This window comes from Anastrepha ludens, chromosome 4 (assembly GCF_028408465.1).
Source record: "Anastrepha ludens isolate Willacy chromosome 4, idAnaLude1.1, whole genome shotgun sequence".
Lineage (NCBI taxonomy): Eukaryota > Metazoa > Arthropoda > Insecta > Diptera > Tephritidae > Anastrepha > Anastrepha ludens.
Window position 1 is genome coordinate 884,866 of NC_071500.1, and position 26,364 is coordinate 911,229.

General features: G+C 37.5%; 1 protein-coding gene across 1 annotated transcript in view; it reads left to right on the top strand.

Annotated features, from left to right (window-relative positions):
* Positions 1-11,112: 11,112 nt before the first annotated feature.
* LOC128860688 (box A-binding factor) overlaps positions 11,113-26,364 on the top strand; it is an 86,086-nt gene continuing 70,834 nt past the window's right edge. The window contains exons 1-3 of the mRNA XM_054098347.1: positions 11,113-11,250; positions 23,018-23,245; positions 25,704-26,093. Of these exons, the coding sequence (XP_053954322.1) occupies positions 11,113-11,250; positions 23,018-23,245; positions 25,704-26,093 (756 nt within the window). The remainder of the gene's footprint in view (positions 11,251-23,017; positions 23,246-25,703; positions 26,094-26,364) is intronic.

Below are 26,364 nucleotides of genomic sequence, written 5' to 3' on the forward strand. Positions count from 1 at the left end.
CCTCCATTGGCTATTGCCGCAATCGGTTTTTGCTTTGACTCTGTGGGTCACTCGTTTGTAATTATTTCCGCTGATTTATGCGGTATTTAGTCATTCGCACATTCAAACACATTTGAGAGGCCACATGTTCGCACTTGGCGTCGTTCACATGTACAAGGCAACTCGCTCAAGATAGATCCGCGCCTCCTTATGTCGCGGCTATAATCACGCATACATGCCTTCTTGCCTAGACCGACCTTTAGTAGCCGTCTCGTTTTCGCCCCGTTTCGGGTGATTGATGAAGTTGTAAACCAGAAATGGCCTTTTATTTTAAGCCGCCATATCCTTCCGTTTCACGCAGTTGGCTCACGAGCGTTGGATCGATATCCTAGCTGTGGGCATACCACAGGGCATGCAGTGCGTGTTGAGCCAAAACCGGAAAGCAAAAGTGGAAAGGTAAAATGCCCACATTTCTAGGAAAAAGATATTGTCCCACAGTCAAAGCCACTGCATCTGGGTTTTAAACATTTTGCACAGCATGGAAGGGCAATAAGCCAATGAAGTATTGTAACACAATTTTCAATTTTCACAATTAATATGCATTTTTGTCGCTTAACATTTTACAACAGCAACAAAAACATTTCAATTAGCATTCCCATTATTTGCTTTGTTATCTCACAACACACAGTTTCCATCAGCGAAATCTCGAAATGTTGCCTTTGACGTTTCGTTGTTATTCCGCTGCATGAAATTAATTTGCATTATATTTTTGGCAACGGCAACGGCCGCTGTTCTACTTTCGTTTGTTGTTTTTAACCGTGCCAGAGGTCCTTACGGCATCACGGAGCGAGTGCCAACATTTTGCCACACATTCATTGTGCCAACGTAAATAACCGAAAATTGAAATTATTTACTGCAAAACTTATGAACTTGTGGACCGTGTGCATTCGAGGAAATATACTCGTACTGGTGATGATGTTTACAGAAATCTGTTGCATAACGGATCAAACAGTGCTGGCCCTCTTTATTTTGGAGGCATTATTTCATTTCCAAAAGGGTGAATGAATGGTGGCCTAGCTGACCAAATCATAATCACAGTAGCGAGTATACCCGTATTAAACCTACTCGAACACAATCCCGTTCCTAAATGTGGAATTTTGTTTGCAGTTAAGTCAATATTTATTGCACAAGATTAGGGAACTTATACAAAAGCAGAATTAAATTTAACTTACATTTATGCTCAACTGAGACTAATTGTCCATATACGAGTATGGTACGTACATTTGTAAGGCGGGGTAGCGCACTTTTGTTCATGGCCCATTTCAGCCAAATGTCATTTTGGAGCATCAATTGCAGCTGAATTTTCACGTTGTAAAAACAACAACAGTCCAACAGTAATTGCAATTGAAGCTTAGCGCAGAATTTCGATAACGATGATTCGCCACCTTTGCCACCACGACTGCGGCTGTTATGTTGTCAGTCGATAACGAGAAGAGGCTAAAACAAGGTTTGGCTATACTGGCTTCATCATTGCCACCGAGGTATTTGTGATGAAAATGGCGCACCTTGTGCCGCCACCTTAACTAAAGATTAAACTCCGTTGAATGGGTGGAATTTCGAATAGCCTGAGTGATAGTGACATAGTGAATAATTTTTTTCAGTTAATAAAAATCCATGTATTTTAAACTCTTATTTACCTCCAAACTCTAATAAAATATATTTGATTTTAAACTAATTATACGTCGAAAATTTTTCTTTTTAAATGTAATTTTGGAAGTATTTTAAAGATTTTTTATATATATAACTCTTGCGTCACTCCTTAAAATTCCAAAAAAAAAGTGATGAGCCCTCGCAACTCTACGGTGGTAGCTAGTATCCGAAAACCTACACTTATTTCTATTTATTCATTTTTTCTTTAACCCCAATGATTATGCAACGGCCGACCATTTTCATGAGAAAGTTGAGCACAAGAAGGTGCAGTAGCATAGAGGTTGAATGTGGCACAGAATAATATATTCGCTACATGTGGATGTTTGTGTAGATGCTGGAGGCTGTGAAGAGCTAGAGGAGCAGCTAGTACGTGGCTCATCTTTGGTGAAGCTTTGCAGAGATACTTGTTATGTTGCGTTGTGGCATTTGAGGTCAGTGGAAGCCTCCGAATGAGCCGCAAAAAGTGGCCAAGCCATAATTGCGAATTACACGCCACAATAATATAGTTGGCGACTGTTGTTCTTCATGCAACAAAATGTGACTCTAGGTGAGGCAATCGATTGGATGTTGGCTCACAAGTAAATTGCATAAACTCCAGCTTGCCTTTTCAATTGTGCAAAACCATATACTCGCATGTATAATATAGGTTTGTTTATATATATTTAGTATGGCGCAGTGTAAATTCAAACACTCCTAAACTAAATCCTTCAGAAGACATGTAGCCAGTTTTAAAAACCTTATCCTCGTAAACCAAATCGTAGACTGTATGTAGTACGAAACTTCGCCGACGGGTTTATGCCGGCGAACAAAAGATGAAAAATCGTGAATCGTAAATAAAAGCTACTTAATCGGGTCGCGAAATACGTCGATTGGAACCTGTAACTGTGTGAAATCATGGAAATTTCAGATTCATATTGGCAGCTTTCATATGATGGATTCAGTGAAAAGGCTACATAATACGCCTCTTTTCTCGTTCTTCTATCTTTATTCTTTATATGTGGAGTTGTTGTTGCTGGCTTAAGTTATTCTCATGGACGATGGTGGCGCGTTCAATAAACATTCCATCAATTTTTAAACGATGCTCTCAGTTTTAGCTGCGGGATCATATTTCCTATTTATCATTCACAAACCCACCAACAACAACAAAATGGAAAATATTAAAGAAAAAGCTGCGCAGAAAACAACAAAACAATTCAATTTGGAATTGTCTTGATATACCGCCAACAATGGAAAATGAATGGACATGGGGCGTGGGGCTGATGAATAGAAGAGCGAAATAAGAGTAGAAGAATTGCTGCACGAACTAACGGACGTATCACATTCGTCAAACGACAGCATTGCCACAGAAATTTGTCATTTTGACAGGTGCCATTTCCGGTGGTCAGTCATTCTCTCAAAGCGTCCTACACTAGTCATCCGGCTCGCCTTGTATGTGCTGATTTCTAGCAAATACCATCACACAACCGCAACGAGAACGCTTCTATTGGGAACTTTCGAATTTTCACATTTTTCCAATTTGTTCTTTTTGCAGCTGTTGCTGTTGGCTTCGGATAGATAGGTTCAAGCGTTAGTGTCAGAGGATCGGACATCTCATTGACCATGCTATTGTTGACGCTATTGGCGCTGGCGATGTGCAGCACATGCCTGTTTGTGTGTAGATTCGTACACCCAATATGTATATCGTGAATGGGTATATGTCCACCCATTCCACGTATTGACCGCCCGGGCATCATTATTACTTCGTTGCCTTGCACTTGTTTGCAATTTTTGATCAACGATTTAGAAACAATTTTGCAAAAATCCAATTGAATTCAAATGGTTCAATAGAAGAGAATTGAATTCGCGTTATCAGCGAACAGCGTTGAGATGACTGTGGGGAGGGGGCAGCCAAGGTGAACAATGTGGCGAATGAAGCGTTTCGTCGTCATTGCCCAAGTCTGTCTGAATGGCTTTGGGAAGGGTAATTTGATATTTTTAGCTCGATTGCATTCAGTGCGTAACGAATACAAGTATACAAACAAACATACGACGCATGGACAATCGCCAATTGACTGCCTTGACTTCATACGTAGATGAACGTTCGCCTAGGAGGAGGCGGTATTGCTGCAACGGTCAAGGCGTGCCCAAAACAGACGGAGCAAGATGGAAAAAATGAGTTTTACATCACAGCTCATTTTGATTTGTACATATGCATATGTACGTGTCTGTATTTTGTATTGCAACATGAAAATTCACATTGTTGGCAATTCAATTTCGATTGCTACTGCTTTCCCAACATTTTACAATTTCGTTGATGAAATACGTTAATGACAATCAATCAGTGCATCTTTTTGATTTTCCTACCGAAAATATTTATATTAAGGTTTCACTTGCATCTTTGACAGTCACAGAAGAATTATGATTGTATGGGAACATTGAATGAATGACTGACTGATGTGCCAAATGATTGACTGATTGTCAGTTTGTTTGCATACATCAAAATACACAAACCCAAATTTTACGCAATTGTCAGTGCAGATATACAAGGTGGCGCAAGTAGATGCGTCAAAATGCTGTTGCGTTGCCTAGCAATTGTCTCTTCCGATTGTTAGCAAAGAAGAACAATGGCGATAGCGAGTCTGTAAGTCAAGAAAACGAAAAGAGAATAGCATCTCGTCGAGTAGTGAAATAGAAAATTGTATGTATGTGCATATGTCATTAGATCAAACAAAATATATAATATAACACACATACATTAATAGGAACGGCAATAGCCAAGGCGTATTCAAAGAAGGTGACTTCGCAGGAGCAACAACATTTGTATGTATTTTGTTTTAAAGTTCGGAAGTTGGATCACCAAAATTTCAAACAAACAAATAAGGCAACACCCAAGAAGCGGGGCACTTTGACATTCCAGCCAGCAACTGTCAAGATAAAAACAAATCAGCTGCTATAACGGAATTCGCCTTATTCGGATTCGTCTTGGAAATAGCATCACTATTAGTACCTATTCGGTAAAGAACATAACGATTTTCCTTCTCCCCTTAAATACAAATAATGTCCAACGTTATGCAAATACTGCCTGGGTGCCTGATCTGATCCGCTTAGTCACCATTGCTAAATCAAAGAGGGTGCAGCGTGCGGATGCACAAATCGAAAATGGTGACAAATATTATTTTTGCAAAAATCTTCACTATTAATTCGTTTGTCTGTCTCTTTGTCTCTCTGCTTTGTTTGGTTGTACAAGGCTTGCTTGACATTTTGGCAGTCGCAAGCGAAAAATAACAACAAACACAAAATACGAAACGCAAGCCGATAACTAATAGTGAATAGCTAATTTTTTTGACTTCAGTGCAAAAACCACCTACAAATGTACATAGATGCCTTTCGAGCATTGAGCCCCATTGCCAATATAAAGATATCTATCGTTAAAGCTTGTAATTAAACGCAAATGTAACCCAAACATGAAATAGAGAAACGGTATAAAAATACGCATTCCCAAAAAAAAATTTAACAAAATTTATTTTTAATTTTTAAAGCACTGGTTTTGTGCTTTAAAGAAATGAATAGTATGAACTATTACAGGGATAACCAGAAAATAGAAACTTCTAAGTTTACCTAGTACACTTGATTCGAAAAAGATAAACCTTTAGAACAGAAAAATATGTGACGGATCTGAAAATAATTTATAGCTAACTGCAAAGCTTAATTTTTCGTCAACATACAAGTTTTGTGATATAATACTTTTTTTCATAAAGAGCAATATATGTAAATCGGTAGCCAAAATAACCAGTTGCATCAATAAAACTTAAAACTTGTTTATTTTCTTCATATAATAGTAAAAACAGGAACAAGTTAACATCTTGCATCAAATACTTGCTGACTATGATTCAGTGTGACGCCTTTCATACAACTACAATAGACACAACATGAACATATATGTATGTACATATGTATGTGGGTATGAACACATAGTGATGCTTAATGATATAGTTGACATTTGAAATATTTTCCACAAAAATTAATATTCCCTTTCGATTTTGCTTCTGAGTATCTCTGCTGAAAATTCGGAACTGGATAAAGGCATGATTTTTGTTGCTGAAAATTGAATATTTCCGTCCTTGGTTGAAGCAAAAAAATATTAAAAACTTGTGACCAAACTATGACGGGCACATGCTTAGCACGTTTTGCGTGCGTGTTGGCCCATATAGTATTACCTATTGGAGTCTGTTATGCTATTAATGTTTGAAATATTTTTCGAATGGCTTCAGTAGTTGTGGGCGTAAGAGGATTTCCGACCTGAACGTGCTCGCTTATGAGTTATTTATAGCGCGGCTGTCTGTCAAATGTGTCCGCCGCTTGTCTTCATCAACCTCGACGCTCACACTTTTCTACTAAACGCGTCAGTGCGCCGCCCCACAAATTAATAGCATTGTACCCGCTTTCGCCACTCAGCTCGCACGACAAGTATTCAGACCCTCATATTTTTCCTAATACCATCAGGGCATTAACCCAATCGCCTCTTAAACGGCGGAGGAGGATTTTTTAATCCAAGGAGTTTCGTATTTTTTTGCATTTATTTACAAGTTAGACGTCGCCGAATTTGAGAATCCGCTTAGAAACAGGTGCTCACTCATTTGTGAGTTTGGTTACCGCCAAAAATCTATCTGAAACTATTCGAAAACAAATCGAACATATTTGCCACAAGCAAGGTTTCGGTCTGAACCGAACTTTGCATACCCGCGCGCATTTGAGTAAAATGTAGTTTGTGCTGGCTGTTAATTTTTGGAATTCAATCCACTCATAGACAATGAGAGTGGGAGGTTGTAACATCAGATGGACGGGCGGAAATTGAGTTTTAACGTATGGAAAGTGGGCTTGGTTTTTATCCTATCTCGGATTTCAGTGACGCTGGGGGCAATACATGCACCAAGTTAGGGCGAGTTTTATTAAGCCGTTTGCAAGATATACTCAAAAGCGGGCGTGGCACCACCTATTTTTCACATTTTACTTATGTCGTATTTTTTTTACCAAGTTTTAGTAATGTTGCTTCATTTAAAGTAGAGATGCGACGTTGTTTTGTTTTACTTACCGTTATATAGGAGGTAGGCGTGGCTCTTGACCGTTTTCACCCACTTTCAATGCCAGTGATCGAGTTGTCGAGCGCACGGACGGGCGAACATGCATAGTTAAATGAATTCATTTAATTTTTTTATTCTGACCATTTTGGTGTAAATATATGTCTATGAGTAAACAAAATGGTTCCGCCGGGAAACGCGTTTGATTTGTTGAAACGTTTCCTCTTAATATATTTTTATTTTAAATGTCGCTTGTACCTTAAAAGCCCCTTTGCTGGTGATGAGAAAAACTGCCGTAACTTAATTATTTTTTTACTGCTTCTCTTAGTCGCTTTTTGTGTAAAAACTCAGTTGCCCTATCGAATATTCCTTGTGTTTTTGTCTTGTCGCCCCTCTCTATGTTTCGCCCAGTCAGTTGGCAATCGCTTGACGAGCTCAAAAACCTATTTAAAAATACATTTCCGTTTGCCAGATGAATGCGCCAACACATGCGAATATTTGTAGTTGATGTTGTATAAATTTGTGGATGTGTACATTTGTGCGCATATGAGATTTCCAATTTCAATTTTGCAACTGTCAGATGCTTCATTGCGCCATCTGATTTTCTTTGGTTTTTTACATCAGCATGATTCTAATTTTTTCCTTATGTACATAAATAATATAGATACCTATGTACCACACATACATGCATATTTGTGTTTTGGTATATTCACATTAGGGCGGTTTTAGTGAATGGCGGTAGATTTTTTCTTTAGATTTATATGTGCTCACTTCTAGAAATGTGTCATTGAATGTAAAAATAAATTGTAAAAAATTTAGCCCAATCGAACTTTGCATTGTCGAAAGAACCCTGCAGTTAGAAAATTAAATTTTTTAGTAACTTCTTCAAAAATGTTCGGTTTGGAAGACATGTGAAAGCAAATGTATATTGAGATAAGATTTTTAAGAAGCGATCACTTTCAAAAGTCGAAATCGAATTTATAAAACCACCCTGATGTACATACACCACTGGAATTTGTTGTTTATAAATTTACAACTTCTGTTTGGCTGATAGGGGCTTCAGCTTTGCGGGTGAGAAAGCAAAGCTGACAACAGCGGTGCCTTAAAGACTCCCGTTCTGAATTTATGCATTTGCTTTTTCTGCGTTCAATGTCTGGAGGATGTCTGTAAGTCTGAAGTTATGTCATCGATGTGATAGTGTTGTCCATACACTTACAGTTAGTTTCTTCTAGGCTAAATCGGAAAATATTTTCGCAGGAGCCAAGTACTAAATGTCAAGTTCGTGAGACTTGCGAAAGAGTACTCTGTTAGTGGCTGTTTTGTAGTAAGAATTTTTACAAAAACTTAACTGAAGGCAGTCCGATGTTGATTCATTTCAACATTTCCATTTTTAATCAAAACCTCTGGGTCGGCTTGAACCAGAAACAAACAAATCTCCATCATTTGGAAGAACATCAACTCAAATTATAAAAAAAAAATATTAGTTTTAATTTTCTGTATTCTGTATTTCCCAATTTCAATTATTTTGGAGCAGGAAAAATTTGATTTTCCCTGTAGCAACTTCCCCACCATTTACTTTTAATCCTCGTAATCCGTTTGCGAATAGTTTCTAAATTAAATTTCTTTCGCTAGTTCCGTTTTCGTTATCAGTTCAAATGAATCAAAATTGGCTTTATTACCACTTGTTTTTCAAATATAGTTTTTAAAATTGTTACCATTCCTGGCAACATGAGTTCAAAGAAATAAGAAGAGAGTTTACAAAACTACAATAATCTTAGGAATAAAATATAATTCTAAAACATTAAATTGCTCAATAATTCGATCAATCATTTATTCTGAGCAAGTCTTCTTAGCAACAGTCAATATTTTGTGCGGCTCAGTCTGACCATAGGCTGGAAAATTTTTAAAATCGTTTGTTCTTTGGGCACTGTGTGAAAGGAGAATATAAATATTTCATGATATAGAAGGAGGCTGCTTTAGCAGCACTGCGACTTATGAAATAGTTGCTTGATCCGCATCGGTGCTTCCCATGCAATCTGCTTTATCGGCCGTAAATATTAAACGAAATGTACGTTGATATCGCGCAACACACTTTAGAATTCTGAAGACAATTGAGATATACGTATCAATACACATTTTTTTATTAATTAATTGCATATTTCAGCACGAAATTTACTTCAATAAATATTGATTTGATATTTTTTGAATAGTGTTGCCAAATGTTTTTAGACGTTATAGACAAACGTGTAAAAACACGGCTAATATATCTGAAACTTCGGAAAATTCACAGGTCATAAAAAAATTGCAAAAAGCAATCCTGTTTATGTACGATTTCTAGGAATTTCAAGTAAACTAGTTTAGATCGGTCATTCTGGGAGGCAGGTTACCCATACAGTGAATCTGACTCGGAAATGCACATACACATATGGTTTGAAGCTTGCAGATGGTAGCTCTGTTGAGGCTGTCGTTTTGCCAAAATTTAAAATACCAATACCCGTGGACGTTTATCCCTCAGTCTTTGACGCAGAAATCTCTGATATTGAAAGCTGTTTCTGCTTTCGAATCGCCTCTGCATTTTGTCAGACTGTGAGGCAATCTTATGTGAACTTCAGTTTCACAGAATGAGATTTTGAAAGACCCTATCAACAAAGGTCTACAAGTACAATGAAATCTGCACAAATTTATTTACGAGTAGTAAAAAACTTTACTTTTGAAAGCGGTCAAAAATGAACTTATAAATGTAATTCGGGAAGAATCGAAAGAATTAATTTTTCCAAACATTTTACCAAGTATCGATAATAATAGAAACAAATTACCTTTTAATCGATTGGAAAATTTTGTACTACGTTTAGTAAAGTGACCGACATCCCTGGTGTTATACTCTGGCTTGGCATATTTACAAACCTGATCATAATTCGGTCATTCGAATGTGCGGCACGTTGCCGTCGATTTCATATGGAAACAACTGCTTTTGCTCTACCCCATTTGGATAACTTGTTGCGTGCTGCAACAGCTCGCTTTCACAATACTAGGGCCACTATTTGTAACGTGAGCCTAATAATAAAATACTTAAGGATTCATTAAACTATTCTACAGATGTCTTTTGTAGCATCTTGACTAATGTTTGTTCAAAATTTTTGTAGACCAACAGACTCACCATCTCGAGGCCGCTTCAGTCTCTCAAAACGTTACCTGATTTTCACTATTCTTTTCAAATTTAAAACCAACACCACAGAGCAAATTGTGGGTCTGGTTGGGCCAATAGCAAAATGTATGCAGATCAAGGCAAACATGATTATATTTCATAAGTTTGGCAAACAAAAAAACTGAATGCATAATTTTTGTTAATAAAAAGTTGTTTTGACAATTTTTATAAATAATTGCATAATGTGTTACTTACATATGGAATTTCTACATTTATATAAACTGCTGAGTGTTTGCTAAATACTCGAATTTTGTATGCATTTTTGCCAAGCGCGATGCAGAGTTTTTGGTTGCCTTGGTTTGTGATAGTCGGGGATTGTCCGATTTATGAGAAATTACCAACATAGCAACCAATTCCAACAAGAAAAGCTTGCGTTTAAAATATTTGTTCACGTTCCATTCAGGATTTACCTCAGTCCAGTCCATATACCGAAGCATTATAGTTAGGCTAACGTTGTTTAGCGTTCACATCTGTACACTGCTACTAGTTGGTCCAGTCTGTCAGCACCTGCTTTAGTAGTATTATAATGATTTTTTATAATTTTCATGTTTCATGTTTATTTATCATCTCTCACTTTGGCGGAATGGTCTAAAAAACTCTTCACAGTAACAAATGGATGCTTGTATCGAATTATTTAAAATTTATTACTGAAAATTTATTTTGAAATAGGATTTAATTTGTTTGTATTATTTTTATTTGTAATGTATAATACATACATATATCCCCCACCTATAGCCCCTAAAACCAGTTGCCTTAATTATATTTCATGTAAACAACTATGATAAATAAATATAAAATCTTTTGCCGAAGCGCTTTTAAACGATTCCGGGGAACTTTCTTTCATAATTAGGTGCTGAAGTGTTAATAACAGCAAACAACAATTGAATTTAGAAGACCTTCACGTAATTTGTACTTGTGTTAAGGACGTCCCCGGCGAATATCGTAATATATTGCACGAAACATGTCGAGAGTTTATTTCATTTTCATTTGATCCACAGTTTTCAATTGTGAACAACAGAAATCGCTTTCAAATGGACGAAGGGTCTGTGTGTGAGGTAAAGTCAAATATTTTAAATATCAAAATGTCATCTGGTGACTAACAATAGTAGTGGCCCTCGTATCTGCGGCGGTGGTGCTATGACCATTAAGTAAATGGCAAAAATGGACAAGAAACGCAACAACCGACATAGACCCAAATATTTGTGCAACGCACATGGTGGTGGACGGGGCAAGAAGTTATTGGAGCATTGGTCTTCGACTATTGTGCTGGTCTATTTGGTTGTTACCGAATGCACGTATGTTTGTATTCGTACAAACATATGTACGCAATTGCGGCAATTGATGTTCACATCGATTGGATTTGCTTTGCCGAATAAGCAGCTCCATCACCAATCATTGACAAGTGTACATCCGTTCAACTACTCAATCAAATAATCGGCCATTGCAATAACAATGCAAATTGCGTAAATTGCTGCACTTTATCTTCTTCTGCAATCAGATTTGTGTGTCTATGTGCATACATACATACATAAAGTGCAAAACTTCTTTATCTCTAACGAACTTGTCAAAGTGCAATTTATTACCAGATATTCAGTTTATTATTTGAGTTGACAAGTTGCAGTTTAAGACGTGATTGTTAAATATTTGAAAATTTTGCATCGGACATATGGATGTACATATGTATGTGTGTAAATGAGTAGAACATTGCATGTCATGTTTAGCCAGACTCGATTTTGGGTCCTTCGGAGGGAAGTAAGATCATTCCATGCTGCACAAATCTCGATTCTCTACGAACAGGGAGCCTTTGTTTGAATTTCTCTTTTATAATAAAGGGAGAAATTCTTCACTTCTTAAAAAAATAATTTTACTAAAAACTAAACTAAGTAATTTATTCTCTTAAGCAAATGATAAAGGAAATAAAAGGAATAATGTAATAAAAGTTAAAGCGAAGTTTACTTTTCGGGATTATTGCAAATTAAGTTAAAATTTTTCGCTATTTATTTGTTGGGGGTCGAATCATCACATCCGTGCACCGATCAACAACCAACAACGAAAGAAAATTATGTGATACGCCAATCGTATAAGCCGAATCGCAGTCAAATCAACGAATGCAAACGGATCGTAACTTATTTTCAATTCACAATAGTTTTCTAGTTCCACAATGCTTTGGATCGTATTTTTAGGTCACAATGACATGCAACTGTCAAAACTGTAGTCAAATTTAATGAATACAACAAAAATATAACGATAAATCCGACTTTGTTTTATATACGAATTCTAGTGAAAGTGATGGAGATGAGAAAATACTGTGGAGGCAGCTAAGAGAAAAGAGCAATCCTTTGGAACTCCCAAGCACAGCGTTAATATGTAAATAGTTAGTTATTCTGGCTCGTTTATAAACTTTTCAGGAGTCTGCAAACCGCCAAACAATAAAATTATTCTCGAAATTGAAAATATACACCTCCATGTGCAATCTTTTAAATAGTTTTTAAAGTATTTTTTAAGTGAAATGGAAAGCCTTTGTGTCATATTTAAGATAAAATAAAAAGCTAATATTTATGCACATTCATTGTTTTTTTTATCACATACTTCATTAATGGTAAAAAATTGCAGGTACTTATTGCCCTAAGTTGTTCCGTAGGGCTTCTAATTGCAGTCTTTGTTGGCCATATACTCCACCATTACATCTTTTTGGATGGAGTTGAGTTTATTACAATTCGTCCTATAATAAATTTATTACAACATCCATGTTTAATTACATATTTTTACAATTTACTTACATCTTTTGTTAAATTTGATCGTTTATGGGCGGCTGTCGGTGTTCGAATGACAGTTCGATCAAACGAGTATATTCAGCACTCGCTCACATATGTCATAGAACGAAATATTCATATTTCAGTAACGAGTAGTACGTTCACTGATGTGATGATTCGAAAGGTTAGAAGTAGCAACAAATGTATTTTTCTTTTTCTTTTTTAATGTTTTTGTGCGCTCTTCTACATGTTTATCTGGATTCAAAAAGATTGCTTTAAGTTAATCTCGTCATGATTTTTTGTTGCAAAATTTATAAAGTTGCCTGCTGGAAACAGAGGTTTCAAATGCAAATGATTTGATTTGGGCATGACTATAAATAACACTTCCTCCATTCCGCTTGTTGAAAGGAGGTTTTTGTGTGTCTCAGACGTTAACCAAAATTCATACATGTATGAGTATATATTCGCGTATTTATTGCTGTCATAATATTAGTAAATTTCTGTTATATTACACACATACTATGTATTGTAAATGCTACAGATTTTTCGGTAAGCCTAAATATTATTTTCCTTAATTCAGGAGTACTACTGAAAAATAATGGAAATTCTATGATGCTTTGAAAATTTGTAGTCGTATAAAACGCAATTATTTTAATTATGCTGCTGCACAAAATATGCAAATGTTTTTGGGTTAATTTTTTTAAATTTGATTTTGTAGTTCTCAATGCCGCATGTCTGTGTAATTACCAATAAATCATGAAATAAAGTTTCGAAATAATCGCCGCCTGCGGAAGCGCATCTAATCAATTCGTGCAAGTGTATGTATGTGTGTTTAATTTGTTGTATGTGTGTTGAAAAAGTGAAATTATTCAAATAGATAAACTAAATGCACCGAATAACCGGGAATTTTGTTTTTGCGTAATTAACAGTTGTTTTATCAGCGTTCGCCTTCAACTCCCGGCAAAATAATTGGAGTGATTTCACACATTACCATTCCAAGCACAGCATTTTTGAACTTTTGGCTATAAATTATGAATGGAAATTGTCCAGATCTATTTGAAGACTGCTGCAGCCATCAGACATGTTACGGGTTCTCGACAATAACTTTACATCATCCGCGACATTTCGCTTGAAAAAATTTATTTAGTAAATCGTTAATACAAATGGCAAACAAAAGTGGCCCACAAAGTGTACCCTGGGGTATGTCAGACGAGACTTTTACTATATATATATATATTATATATAATTGGCGCGCACACCTTTTTTGGGTATTTAGCCGAGCTCCTCCTCTTATTAGTGGTGTGCGTCTTGATGTTGTTCCACAAATGGAGGGACCTACAGTTTTAAGCCGATTCCGAACGGCAGATATTTTTTATGAGGAGCTTTTTCATTGGAGAAATATACTCGGAGGCTTGCCATTGACTGCCGAGGGGCGACCGCTATAAGAAAAATGTTTTTCTTAATTTTGGTGTTTTCACCGAGATTCGAATCTACGTTCTCTCTGTGAACTCCGAATGGTAGTCACGCACCAACCCATTCGGCTACGACGTCCGATTGTTACTATTTCAGACAAATTAAAGGTGCATATTTTTACAAGAAGCCTTTTTCTGTTAAAAACTGTGGAAAAATGTAATGCCTCACCCTTAATAGCGAAGGCAGCGAGGTTATAAATAGAAATAACATGATTTACTTTGTCGAAGGCTTGGGAAAAATCTGTATAAGTAACATCGAGTTTGGCTCGTTCTTCGAAAGCGTTAATTAAAGTATCAGCTATTAACGTGAGATTGGTGCAAGTCGATTTTGGAGGCAAAAAACCCTGCTGGCTTTGGAGTTATCTCAAAACTAGAGTTTAGATAGAAGCTTTGGAATATAATATGTGGCCTGAGCTTGCCGGAGAAAATCAACATAGGTAAGGGTACGCGCAGGGGACATTTGCAAAATCGTTTATCATTTAAAAAACATAGGCGTTCTATTAAATATGACAATAAATATATAGGCAATGAATTCCGATTCCAATGTTTGAAATTATTTGAATTTGAAAAGAAAACTAAATACACATTTTTTAATTATGAGTTGGTGAGATATAACTTGTAGAGGGCGGTACAAATGTATTTCGGCAGTCAGAACATTTTCCTGGCCTGTGTTATGCAAACCGTACTAAGCTTAGGACGATAAGAATTTTCCTCTTGAAACGATTTGAGCCAGGCTGACGATGGGGGTATTCTCGAAAGAAAATGTAAGTCGCCTATATATTTTTTGAGTCGTTCTGTTTTTCCGAAAAATACAACTTTCATCGAGCAACAAAAATCGATAATTTATTTTCGCAAAGCAGCTCAAAGTACTCATAGTAGCAAAGAGTGATGTGGAAAAGGGGGTGAAGTGGCGAGAATAGCAGCGAAAAAGCTTTCCCGTTAACATCATTTGCACTTAAGCTACTTTTTTACGATGATGTTTCCTTAAGTATCGGAAGCATGTGTGCGTAAATGGGATGAACAGTTGTAATGGCGGGTACGTTTTTGCCTGTGCTGCGCAACTGCTTTCTTCTTCAGCCATTTTAGCGGGTGTAAGCGCGCCACATCTGCAAGTTGAAGAGTATGGCAACTTTTGTTGCAGTGTTGTAAGCGGCAGCAGCCATCAACAGGCAACAAAAGTTTTTACTTTACCTCGGAATTAATATATAATTAATAAATGTGATGCAATACTTGCTGTACGAGCCTTTTCTATGTTTTTTTTTTTTTGTTTTTTGTTTTTTTGGGTAGTTTTAGTTTTTAGTTGTTGCTTTTTCTACTTTTTTCATTGCAAAAGTTTAAATTGAAATGAGGAGATTACGCTGAAGCAAATACAATAGAAACACTAAACAAGCACACAAATGAAAACTATCTGCGCCAGTCGGGAGTTTAAAAAGGAATGCTCCACCCGCGGAAATCCGGATTTCAAGCACATAAAAGTGGTGTATAGCCTACTTAAAAAAATCCGGTTTGAAATCGTCTTCGTCATAGGACGTTTATAGTGTTCAACGGACGGGGTCAAAAATTTGTCTGTGTTCTAACTTCTGCCGTTAGCGAAAAATTCTCCACCGTCCTATAGACGATGAGCAGCGGCATGCCGATCAGTACTTTTTGACGCCCATTTTCCGATAATCGAACCCGCGTAAGAGCAGCTGGGCGAGCCTCGTAAGAAGTCTGCCTGGAATGTACGCTTCGTCTAGCATAGCCACTCAACCCTCTGTAGCTCTTCAAGACGCCTGACGGCATAACACCTAGGCAACTCCGGAAATCTGCAAATGTGTCTGTTCGCAGGCTACCAAATCGGTGGAGGACTATGAAAGTAGCCTTCATACCAGACGAGCATGGTACACAAAATGAATAAGATGCAGCCAATATCAGACCGTTAGCCAGCGCTCAGCGAATTGGAAATAATCAGCTGATTGGCTGACATACCAAAAAAATCAACACAGTCCCGCCCATGTTGCTTCGTTACCGTCTATACTACGACTGATTGGAATTTTTGGGGACTTTTGTCGTACCTTCATCATGATTGTAGAAGTAGATCGGTGAGAAATTCTAGCTAAACTGAAGGTTGAACACGATTTTACCTGGTTTACCCATAAATTGATCAGCATAATGAATTTATCCAATGAAACAAATTTTTAAATCATGTCTCATGTACAATACGTTATAGGGTTAAAATTACATTGATCCTCAGTTTGACGCAGTTGAAGATAGATTGCGGATGGGATGGCAATAAAGCGTGATGCCGCCATCAACGCGATTCCATCCGACAATAATTAATGGAAACCCCAGAGCTAAACGTGAATTATTTTCGACAATTAAAACAGTCATAAATAGCAGCATCCTAAATAGTTGGCAATTGTTTATTGGCGATTCGCGCCCCAATCGTCCATTAGCAAATCTCAAATGGCAGCCAACTGGGTGGCGAAAAGGAAAAATATGTGAAACTTATTAATTATGTTGCCGGCTAGTTGGCAATGGTAAGAGTATTTGAACCCCACAACAGTTGCATCTTCATCGATTCACACGTTCACAATAAATTTCCATTGGCTGCCAAGTTGACAGTTTTGGGCGGCAGCCGCAAAGTATGGGCTCTTCGGACGCAGCTGTTCGCGCTTTGGTGGCGCGGCGCGGCAACTAGTTTTCTTAGATTTGTGTTGTTGCACATTTTTGGCAGGACGTGCATGAGTACATCGCCCACCCTTACCACAGTGTTCGCGTTGCTTTTCAGTAGCGCTTTTTTAATATATACAGATTATGGTCGCGCGGCAGAGGATGTGATGGCGATGATGTTACACATTGGCAGCGCGCGGTCGTCGGTGAGAGCTGACGGCTGCGATTAACCAGGCGACAAAACTTGCCACGTCTGCAACGCTTGCCAAGTGGCAAGTTGTGATCACAAGTGGCGAACGGTTGAGTTGAATAATTGCAACATGCCAGCTGCCACATACACTTGTTCTTCTACATGTCGACTACATTTACACTTCCAAACAAACATATATTCTGTCCCATTGTTGTTGCTGTTAGCTCACGCGATAATAAACTAGCTGACAACTAGATCGGGGCAGAGTGTTAAAGCCCAGCTAAGGAGTGTAGACGCAAGCACGCATTCATACGTATGGTGTGTGTGTGTGGTTTGTTTGTTTGTGTGTTAATGGAATGCGCGGTATGCAACTAGCAAGTGCAATGCTTGTCAGAAAGAATCGTTGCTTGTCTTCAATTCAAATTCATTTTCCCGCTACCACCTTCTACCCTCTAACAATGCAATTTAAAAGTCGCAGCCAGCATTACGAAATGTGGCAAATGTTCGTGATTAGATTAGTTCGTTGTCACTCACCTGACAGTTGCCACTTTTTCGATGTTAACTAATATTCAAAAAGTCATTCTGATATGCGAGTGTAGTTCTTTCAGTTGTCTCGTAATGGTTTATGCGCACGAGTGAGTTGTTTAAAAAAGCGATTAATCTTTGAATACCCCATCCATAATCCATCCCAAATCAATGATAAGAAAATTTCGGTGTATTTAGTTAAGCCGGGCTTAGCGAGTGATATTTTTGAGTCGTTTTTCCCGAGGTCAACGAGGTGCAACCTCCATTGGAAAGGAATATTTTTAGCATTCGGTTTTAAACCCCGGACCTGCATGCATAAGCACATTCAACTGTAGCAGCTCTTGAATTTCGTGGCTCGTGAAAAATTCACTGCCTTACGTAAGGTATGAAAACCCATCGGCAACACATTCCACTTGTCGATTAACATCACCTGCAACTACAAGTACTTTTCGCGGCCAACGCGGTTAAAAGCATGACAGATTTACATATGTAATTAAGTAATTCGATTTGATCGCTCAGCAGGAGTTTGTTTTTGTTTTCGGTGCGTCAGATACCATTGCAGACCACAACAACGACCATCGTCAACAATAGCAATACCAGCAGTAGCAATGAATATTTCTGATCAACGCCGTCCAATAAAATCAATGTGTCGCACTAAGTGACACACTTGAGTTACTAGTCATTACTTGCCACGACTCATAAACAAACGCCCCATAACTGATTGATTTATGCCAAAAAAGCGAAAGCAAAGACAATTTAAGCAATAATTTCATAATTCATATAACAGAGATTTCCTCACACATCTCTGATAGCTATTTCTGGATGCAAGTGGGAATCTATGGCACTGATTGCTTCGAGGCGATAGTCAGCTTTTGAGTAGCTCCACGGCTCCTTTCACAACACCTTTTTTATTTATGGGCTTAGAAAGTGGCCCACTGTGCACCCCGAATGCAAAATTGCCAGTACTAGTGAACTTCAAATTTATCCAACAATCGCTAAAGATTAAATAATTACTTAACGCTACTGCGTGTTGACAAACGGCAACGCGAAAAAGTAAAATATATAAATAAATGAATAAACAAACTCGTGATGCGCCTGCCTAATGAGCAGTCAACGTCAATCGAAAACGAGTTGGCCGTGTGGAAATGCGAAATAGATATTTTACGCCTCAGCGCTCAACACCCATTTCGGAACGCGTACATGTTATGAGTTGGCTCGAACGTGGAGACGCACAGCGCTCACTTGGCATCGCTGCTGCCGCCACTGATGGTCTTTTCGGTGCCACGCTCTAGGTTCGTACGAAATTTTGTAATTCCATTTGCAGCCAAAATAAATTCAATTAATTCGGTTTCGGTGCGCGTTCAATTGCAATTAAACATTGTTTATATTGTTCAGACGTACTTTTTGGTTGAAAATTTAGGTTGCAATTGCTATGCTTTGCGAACTGTGCTGCGAAAACTAGTTTCGTAGGAAATTGAAAGTGACACCGAAATTGCTCCAAATTGCATAACAGAATAGGGTTATCTGAAAATTCATTTGGCAAATCCTCCGTTAGTGAGGCAAGGAACTCTTGCGAAATGTTTACACCTACCTACGTACATAAATATGTAAATACTTAATTGTTGTTTCCTTTTCCAAATTTTCTAACTATGTCGTTTGTTGGAGAGGTTTATCTCTAACTCTTTCTCATTCAACTGCACAACTTACGCAAATTATGTAAATGAGCTAATTTTTTAATTACTTTTTTACAAATTAAAAAAATTATGTCATTGCTAAATAGTAGTCAAATATTGGTTTTTACTTCGTCTGTAATACAAATCAACAGAGGCTCTACTTGTAACAGACATTCAACATAGGTACATATTTTTTAATCATAAATCTAAGACCTCTGGTTTTCATCAAAACGCTCAAGCCTGCTCTGATATGTGTAAATTAAACTCTGTTGTTTACCTGCTGAGAAATATCTACTTAAGAGAAGAGCAAATTGCTGAAAATGTCAAAACTGAAGAAGATTTCGAAGCGACCATCTTAAAATTGAATGGGATCTTGGGATGTGGAATACACAGCTTAAAGTATTTCAATCGCTGACCACAACGAAAACGGCTAATGCAGCAACAACTACTAGAATGCTAAAATTTAATGTCAAATAATTGCGAAAACTGTTTGCTGGTGCTGCAAGCAACCGACCGCCACAAAGGACACATCTCGTTTGCCTGGTGAAATAATGCCAAAATTTGTATGTTGTCACGGAGGTGCTTCTACGCACATACTTGTGGTAGCTGGATCTGTAGACTTCTGGCCTGCTCCCATAATTAATGTGCGATAATTAATTTACAGTGTACGCGCAGCACTGCAGCCAAGCAAAAGTGCGGTAGCTGATCTAAAACAGGGAACGCGCAGAAATGGATGTGCCAGGATATGAATACGCTTTGGTGACTCGGAAGTAAACAGATTAAATTTCGGACATTTGCACATCTGTATGCATATGTACCCACTAATTTTTTTATGCCCGATATACTAAATTTTCTTAAATTGTGCCCTACTTGCAACACGTTTAAATAAATTTTAGCTATGATTTATGAAAAATGTGTTGCCAAATTTTGCGAAGAATAAAGAATTTTTTCTGTTTTTTTTGTGCAGGCTTTTGTCAAATTAATATCCTTTATTTTTCGATCAACTGGGTATGCTTTCAAGGTAAATTAATTTAAAAGCCAGTTAGTTGTGTAAGGCATCATGATTTTAAGTCTTGCGCTTGAATCTGTGTTTTCTATTTGGATATGGGGATAAATGTGTATATCGATCCCAGCGCCATCTAAATACACCTTCATACACTTCCCACACTCACATATAATGATGATTATTTTTACGGGATGATCTAGTAAAACAGTTATTTTTCCACAATTTTTTTTCTTTTATCTCAGTATTATCACAACAAAAAATCAAAAACAAAAACAAAAGTGGCAATATATAACAATTCAACATCTAAAATTATAAGGAGTTCGAAAAAACGGAATTTATCACACTTTGAACTGGGCCCTGCATTTTTATAGCTGATTAGTATTTTCTTGAGTACCCATAATTTCTGCTTCACACCTATGAGGTAAACTTTCTATTAACTTTTGGCATCTCCAAAGGAATAAAGTTCGCTTCCTGTATTCCTTGCCATAATTCATTGGCATTTTTAATTTTTTTGCCAAGCGTTAGTCTTAACATCGCACCACAGATTTTCGATGCTTTGTGAACTGCAAGTTTTTCTTTGGATAACCAATTTTTCACCACTTTTGGTGTATGCTTGGAGTCGTTATCATCTATGAATAACCAGTTTGCTGGCATAGACTCGAAGGAGGCGTCTTCGCACAGTCTACTTGATATATTCCGGCTATATTCACTTAAAAGGGTGACGCTTACTTTTCTTAACGAAGCCTTATCCTACTAAAGAGCAGGCTATCGCGCAGGCGTCTCTCAAACTTTCTTTCTTTCGAACTTTTTTGTCTGTCGTAATACATTTGAGGATATTGTATACCGTTTTAGGTAAACAACTCATTTTTTTGCAGTTTTTATATGTTTTGTACCATTTCCCAGTAGGTCGTCTTCCCATGTTGTGCCCAACAACGATTTTAAAAGAAACAGTTTAATTTTCAATTATAAAAAACCAGAACACCCGAAAAAATTATCTTTAATAATTTTAACCAGTGATTGAAATAGAACTGCGCTATTGGTAAGCAAGTAATTCGCAGTATTACATTGGCATAAAATATTTGTCCTATCAGTTAATCTTCTAAGAAATAACAATTCGTATAGGACGCACTATAAGTGCACTATTTCTCTGTCCATAGCTGCATTAGGCACGATGTCTTGCTGTTGTTTCTCAGTGGCCTTCGGACCTAGGCTTGCATAAGTTTAGTCACGCACCACTTACTTGACTATGAGGGCGCTTTTGTTTACTGTTTTTTTCTTACTGAGATACTGAGACGGAATATTCCATAATACGTGTTGTTCTACAAGTCCAGCTATTATTGCTTTATTGTATTTGCTGTTTTGGTGAGTCTTTCTTACGTTCAAATTAGTTGCTTCATTCTCGGTAGTCTGCAAAGTCTAATCAGTTTATTTTAATAAGTTGCTTAAATAACTCCGCTGAACTGGTTAATAACCTTCAAGAGAAGAAGAGTTGGGAGCGTTTAAAAGAAAGAGCGATTTATGAAGTTCCAGATGATTTGAAAGATCGACTCCCGCAGATATGGATAAAACACGAGTTCATATATTCATTGGTTATGCTCATCCGCTCAATGATATTTTCCCAGGTCGTCTGGCCCTGACGCTTTCTTTAGGACTGTCTCGCGCGTGAAGTGTGGGTAGCAAATAAACGAAAGTAAGTGGAACGATGGCTTTCATTTAATTTGATGTCCGCCACTTTTCCGTTTGACACCATATTTCGGGGGTTTTCCTTTCTCTGATTTTATATATTTTTGAATAAAACTGCATTTAAAGCTAAATTGTCGTTTTTCATTTTGACGTGATAACGTCTTATAATTCGATTTAACAGGCTGCACGCCCGAAAAAATGTGTCGTTACCTTGTTCATTAGTGTTACCTTGCTCATTGCCGTTACCTTGCTCATTAGTGTTACCTTGCTCATATGTAGTTACCTTGCTCATTAGTGTTACCTTGCTCTTTAGTGTTACCTTGCTCTTTAGTGTTACCTTGCTCATTAGTGTTACCTTGCTCATTTGTCGTTACCTTGCTCATTGCCGTTACCTTGCTCATGTGTCGTTACCTTGAATGAACGGAACGAACGACAAAGCAAACAAAGCAAACGAACGGCAACGTTCGACATCTTGCTCTCTCCTACTTAAGTGAGCGTATATGTGTATGTATATGCGCATATGTACATATATAAATTCACGTATTTGTATTTGCATATGCCTTCTTATTGATTATTATTAATTTGATTTACTTGAAGAATTTAAAATAAAACCAAGTTTGTTAATAATACCTGTTGTTTTAATGTTATTATTATTTTTTGACGTGATAACGTCTTATAATTCTATGTAGCCGGCTGCACGCACCAAAAAATGCGTCGTTACCTTGCTTGAACAGCATGGTATGTTATGTTATGTTATGTTATGTTATGTTATGTTATGTTATGTTAAAGTATATTATGTTATGTTAATGTTAACTCATTCTCTATATCCATACAAAATATCTATCAAACAAATAAAATTAAAATTTTCTTTTGAAAAATGCAACCATTCAATCAGTATTTTCTTATGACGTTATCACGTTAAACTATCGTCAGTAAACCGACTTTACAGACAACCTCTTTTTTTTTAGTAGATATTGAGGTCCGGCCACCGGCAACTTAAATTTCGTGCCCGATGCGATTTTATGCATTTACCATATTCAATTTATTTTTATCGTCAAATGATTTGCAATATAACTAACGACCCCCTTTCTCTATCTTCATGTTTCTTGCAGCACGTGGTACAGGCCGGTGTTGGGCCATTTCCCGGTGCTCCGGCTGGCTATCCGCCGGCCGGGGCACAAGTGGGTGCCGCCAATCCGGACAGCCTCTCCATGGCAGTGGCCGCCATTAAAACTGAGCCTGTCTCTCAAATGAAGCCCGAAGGTGGAACGCAGGTCTCGGGTGCCGCAAACGCAGTCACATCGGCCGCTGCCGTGCAGTTGTACATGCAACAAAAGAAGGTAAGCGTATAGCGGCCTGGCCAGTATAGATGTGTGAATGTGGGCCAAAGCGCTCTTGAGTGAGTTGAACAATTGCGCGCCTGTAAATATGCACCAATTTAATTACTGTACTCATTCACTCCCGTACACGTGTCACTACGTGTTACAACACCAGCAACAACGCAGTGCTATGCGTTTTTATTATTGTAATTTTGCATGCCCTTAATTTAAAACTAACGTCTACTGCTTCTGCTCGCCTTGCACTCACACATATACTTATATATATTTTTGCCGAACAAAAATAGGGGTGAATGGTGTGATTGTTTGTATATATAAAAACGCCTAAGTTTATGTTAAAACGTGAAGAGATATGAATAAAGTTGGGCAGAAGAAAAATATCTCGTTTTGTGTGCTTGTTTAAATATTGCAAGTCTCCTCCGGAAGCAACTTGAATTTACTTCCCGGACATTGATGTCAAAGAAGAGATAAACAATGAACTCTTCATTATGTTTGCGTATGCAATGGAATTCGTTCTATGAGGCATATCGGAAACCTAAACTATTTACTTTCGAAATTTCTTGTCCAGCTTTTTAAATTATTCAGACTTTATGACTGCGTAGAATAAGACGAAATTATATTTATAATTACGTACATATATATTTCTCATATTATCTCATAATAAAAAGTCCACCTATTTACGTATTTTTCCCTTCTAAAATTTAGTTACTTACGGTTTAATACGCAAAACATTGTACACATACCATCATACCTGTGCGCACTTACAAGTGCACAGGTGGATATCACCATAATTCTTACATATCTATCGTCAAAGTGCTTTAAAAGTTTGCATGCGTTTAACGAAAACTTGTATTCATCAAAATTATTTGTACTGTTATTGCATTTTTCCTATTCAAAGTATATTCTACAAAAAGAAAACTGTACTTCATAATAAGTTTTGTTAACAACTAGCAAAATGCATCAAGCTGTTTCAGACAAGTATAAATATGTACATAATTGTGAACTCTCGCTCGAATATCTTTGATTACATGTGATGAAGGAAAAACTCATTGCTTCAAGAATTTTTATATTTGTAATTAGTTTGAAGTGATGCTCATCTTTGCAAGATTTTTATTAGCCAACTAGCAGTGGAAACGTCGCCTGGCATACCAAGCTAACTGCTTTCGATAACCGATATCTAATTTACAGGTCTAAAAAATTAAGAAAGAATATACAAAATAAAAACAAATCTGAAATAAGTTAAAATTAATCTTTTATTGCTTTTCCGTTCTATCGCCTTTTTCAAACTCTATAAGTGGAATTCAGTGGTAAATTCATTCTGCTTTGCTCAGCTTGCCCAGTTACGAGTGGAATACATTTAGTTCTTATGGAACCAGCCCAAGCCAAAGCACGAGTCAGCTAACCACGCGTTAAAATCTACACAAATACTTTTTTCCTAAAATATTAATTCCCCGTAAGGGGGAAAATTGAATTTCTGCAGTCTCAATGATGAGAGCAAATGTCATTTGCCTTATCGTTCAGAATAAAACCTACGAGACCCGTTCCAAGGCAGCACTGCTAAGCATCCTTGCTAATAAATACAAAGGCTTTTGGAAAATTCCACGCATTGATTGCAACAGTTCATTAGAATGAAAAGTCCTCAAATATATTACACTATTCGAACCCCCGTCCTACGACGTTGAAAGTCCATATAATATTTAATTCACGGCAGGGCAAATATTCACAGTCAAATGCGAGAGGCGTATACTTTCAGGTGGGACGCTTTGAAAAGCAAATGATTTAATTAACAGTTTGAGCGATGCGTGTTGAGCGCCCTGCTGAGATATTTTCGGATATTTCAAATAAAACTGTATGTATTGTATTATAAAATAAATTTTTTTGCAATGAAACTGGCTAAAAACGAGTATGTTAGTTTGGTGTTTTCTAAATCAACTTGCCACCAACCAGTTATTTCAGTATTCCCGCGTATTTGCATTCCAAGTTTGAATGCCACAAGGCGTTGTACTCTACACTTTTCGTTTATCTCCCAATGCGTTGCGGATCAGGCACGCGTGATAACCTTAACAATTGCAAATTACAATGGCGTTTCTGATAGCTGAGCAAGCTGCATTCCACCGCATTGCTTTCCACTGCTGTTGGCCGATGCTGAATGGATTAGTTGCTTAGTGGGTCCTCTCAGTTTAGCGATAAGCAAAGCGCCACGCATGTCACACCCATCAGAACATTTACAGTTGTATAAGTATAATTGTACAGTCGAAGAAAAATATGTATGTAACTTTGGTATAACGAATTGTGTTGGTGTTGGTTTAGCTTGAAGAAACTTTTAAACTTAAATTTTTTATTCTAATAATGTAAAATAAAGAAGTAGGTAAAATATTTAAATAGTAGTAAAATGTTTAAAACTGTAATAAACGCATAATAATTGAAAATGAATAAACGTTCAAACCCAATTCTCTCGCAGACAAATCTGCCAACGGCAACGTCGCAGTTCAACGGCTGCAACGCTTTGATCACAGCAGCCCCAACAGCAACAACGGCGACAACGCCCATCGTGAATTCCTCTTTGCTAAGTGGCGTTCAAGCTCAGCAGCACAATGGCGGCCTTGGGATCACGCTCAGCAACGGGCTATCAGCCACCATTAACGGTCTCGAACACAATCATCAGCATCATCATCAACAACAGCAGCTGCAATTATTGCAGCACCACCGATCTCATCCCCACCACAACCACCAAATGCACCTGCAGCAAACACAACAAACAGCACAATCCCAGCCCCTTTCACAGCCACAGCCACCGGCGCCAACATTAACGTCAACGTCGTCGCAGCCGCAACCACAAAGTATTGTTCTAGTGAGTGTTGTTGCTATGTTAGCAAAGAATTGCACAAGGCATTGCTGGGCGTGCGTTGGCCAAGTGTCTGCCACTTGCCGCATGCCATATGCCACACCTGTCACCTATCACATAACCACGTACAGTACCTAGTACGCAAATTCTCTTTGCATCCACGCTCGTGCTCATGTAAATTATTCGTATTCGTACTTAGCTACTACTACATATACATACCAAATCCAGTTGAATTTAAATTGAATTGATTGAATTAAATGGAATGAAATGGAATGGA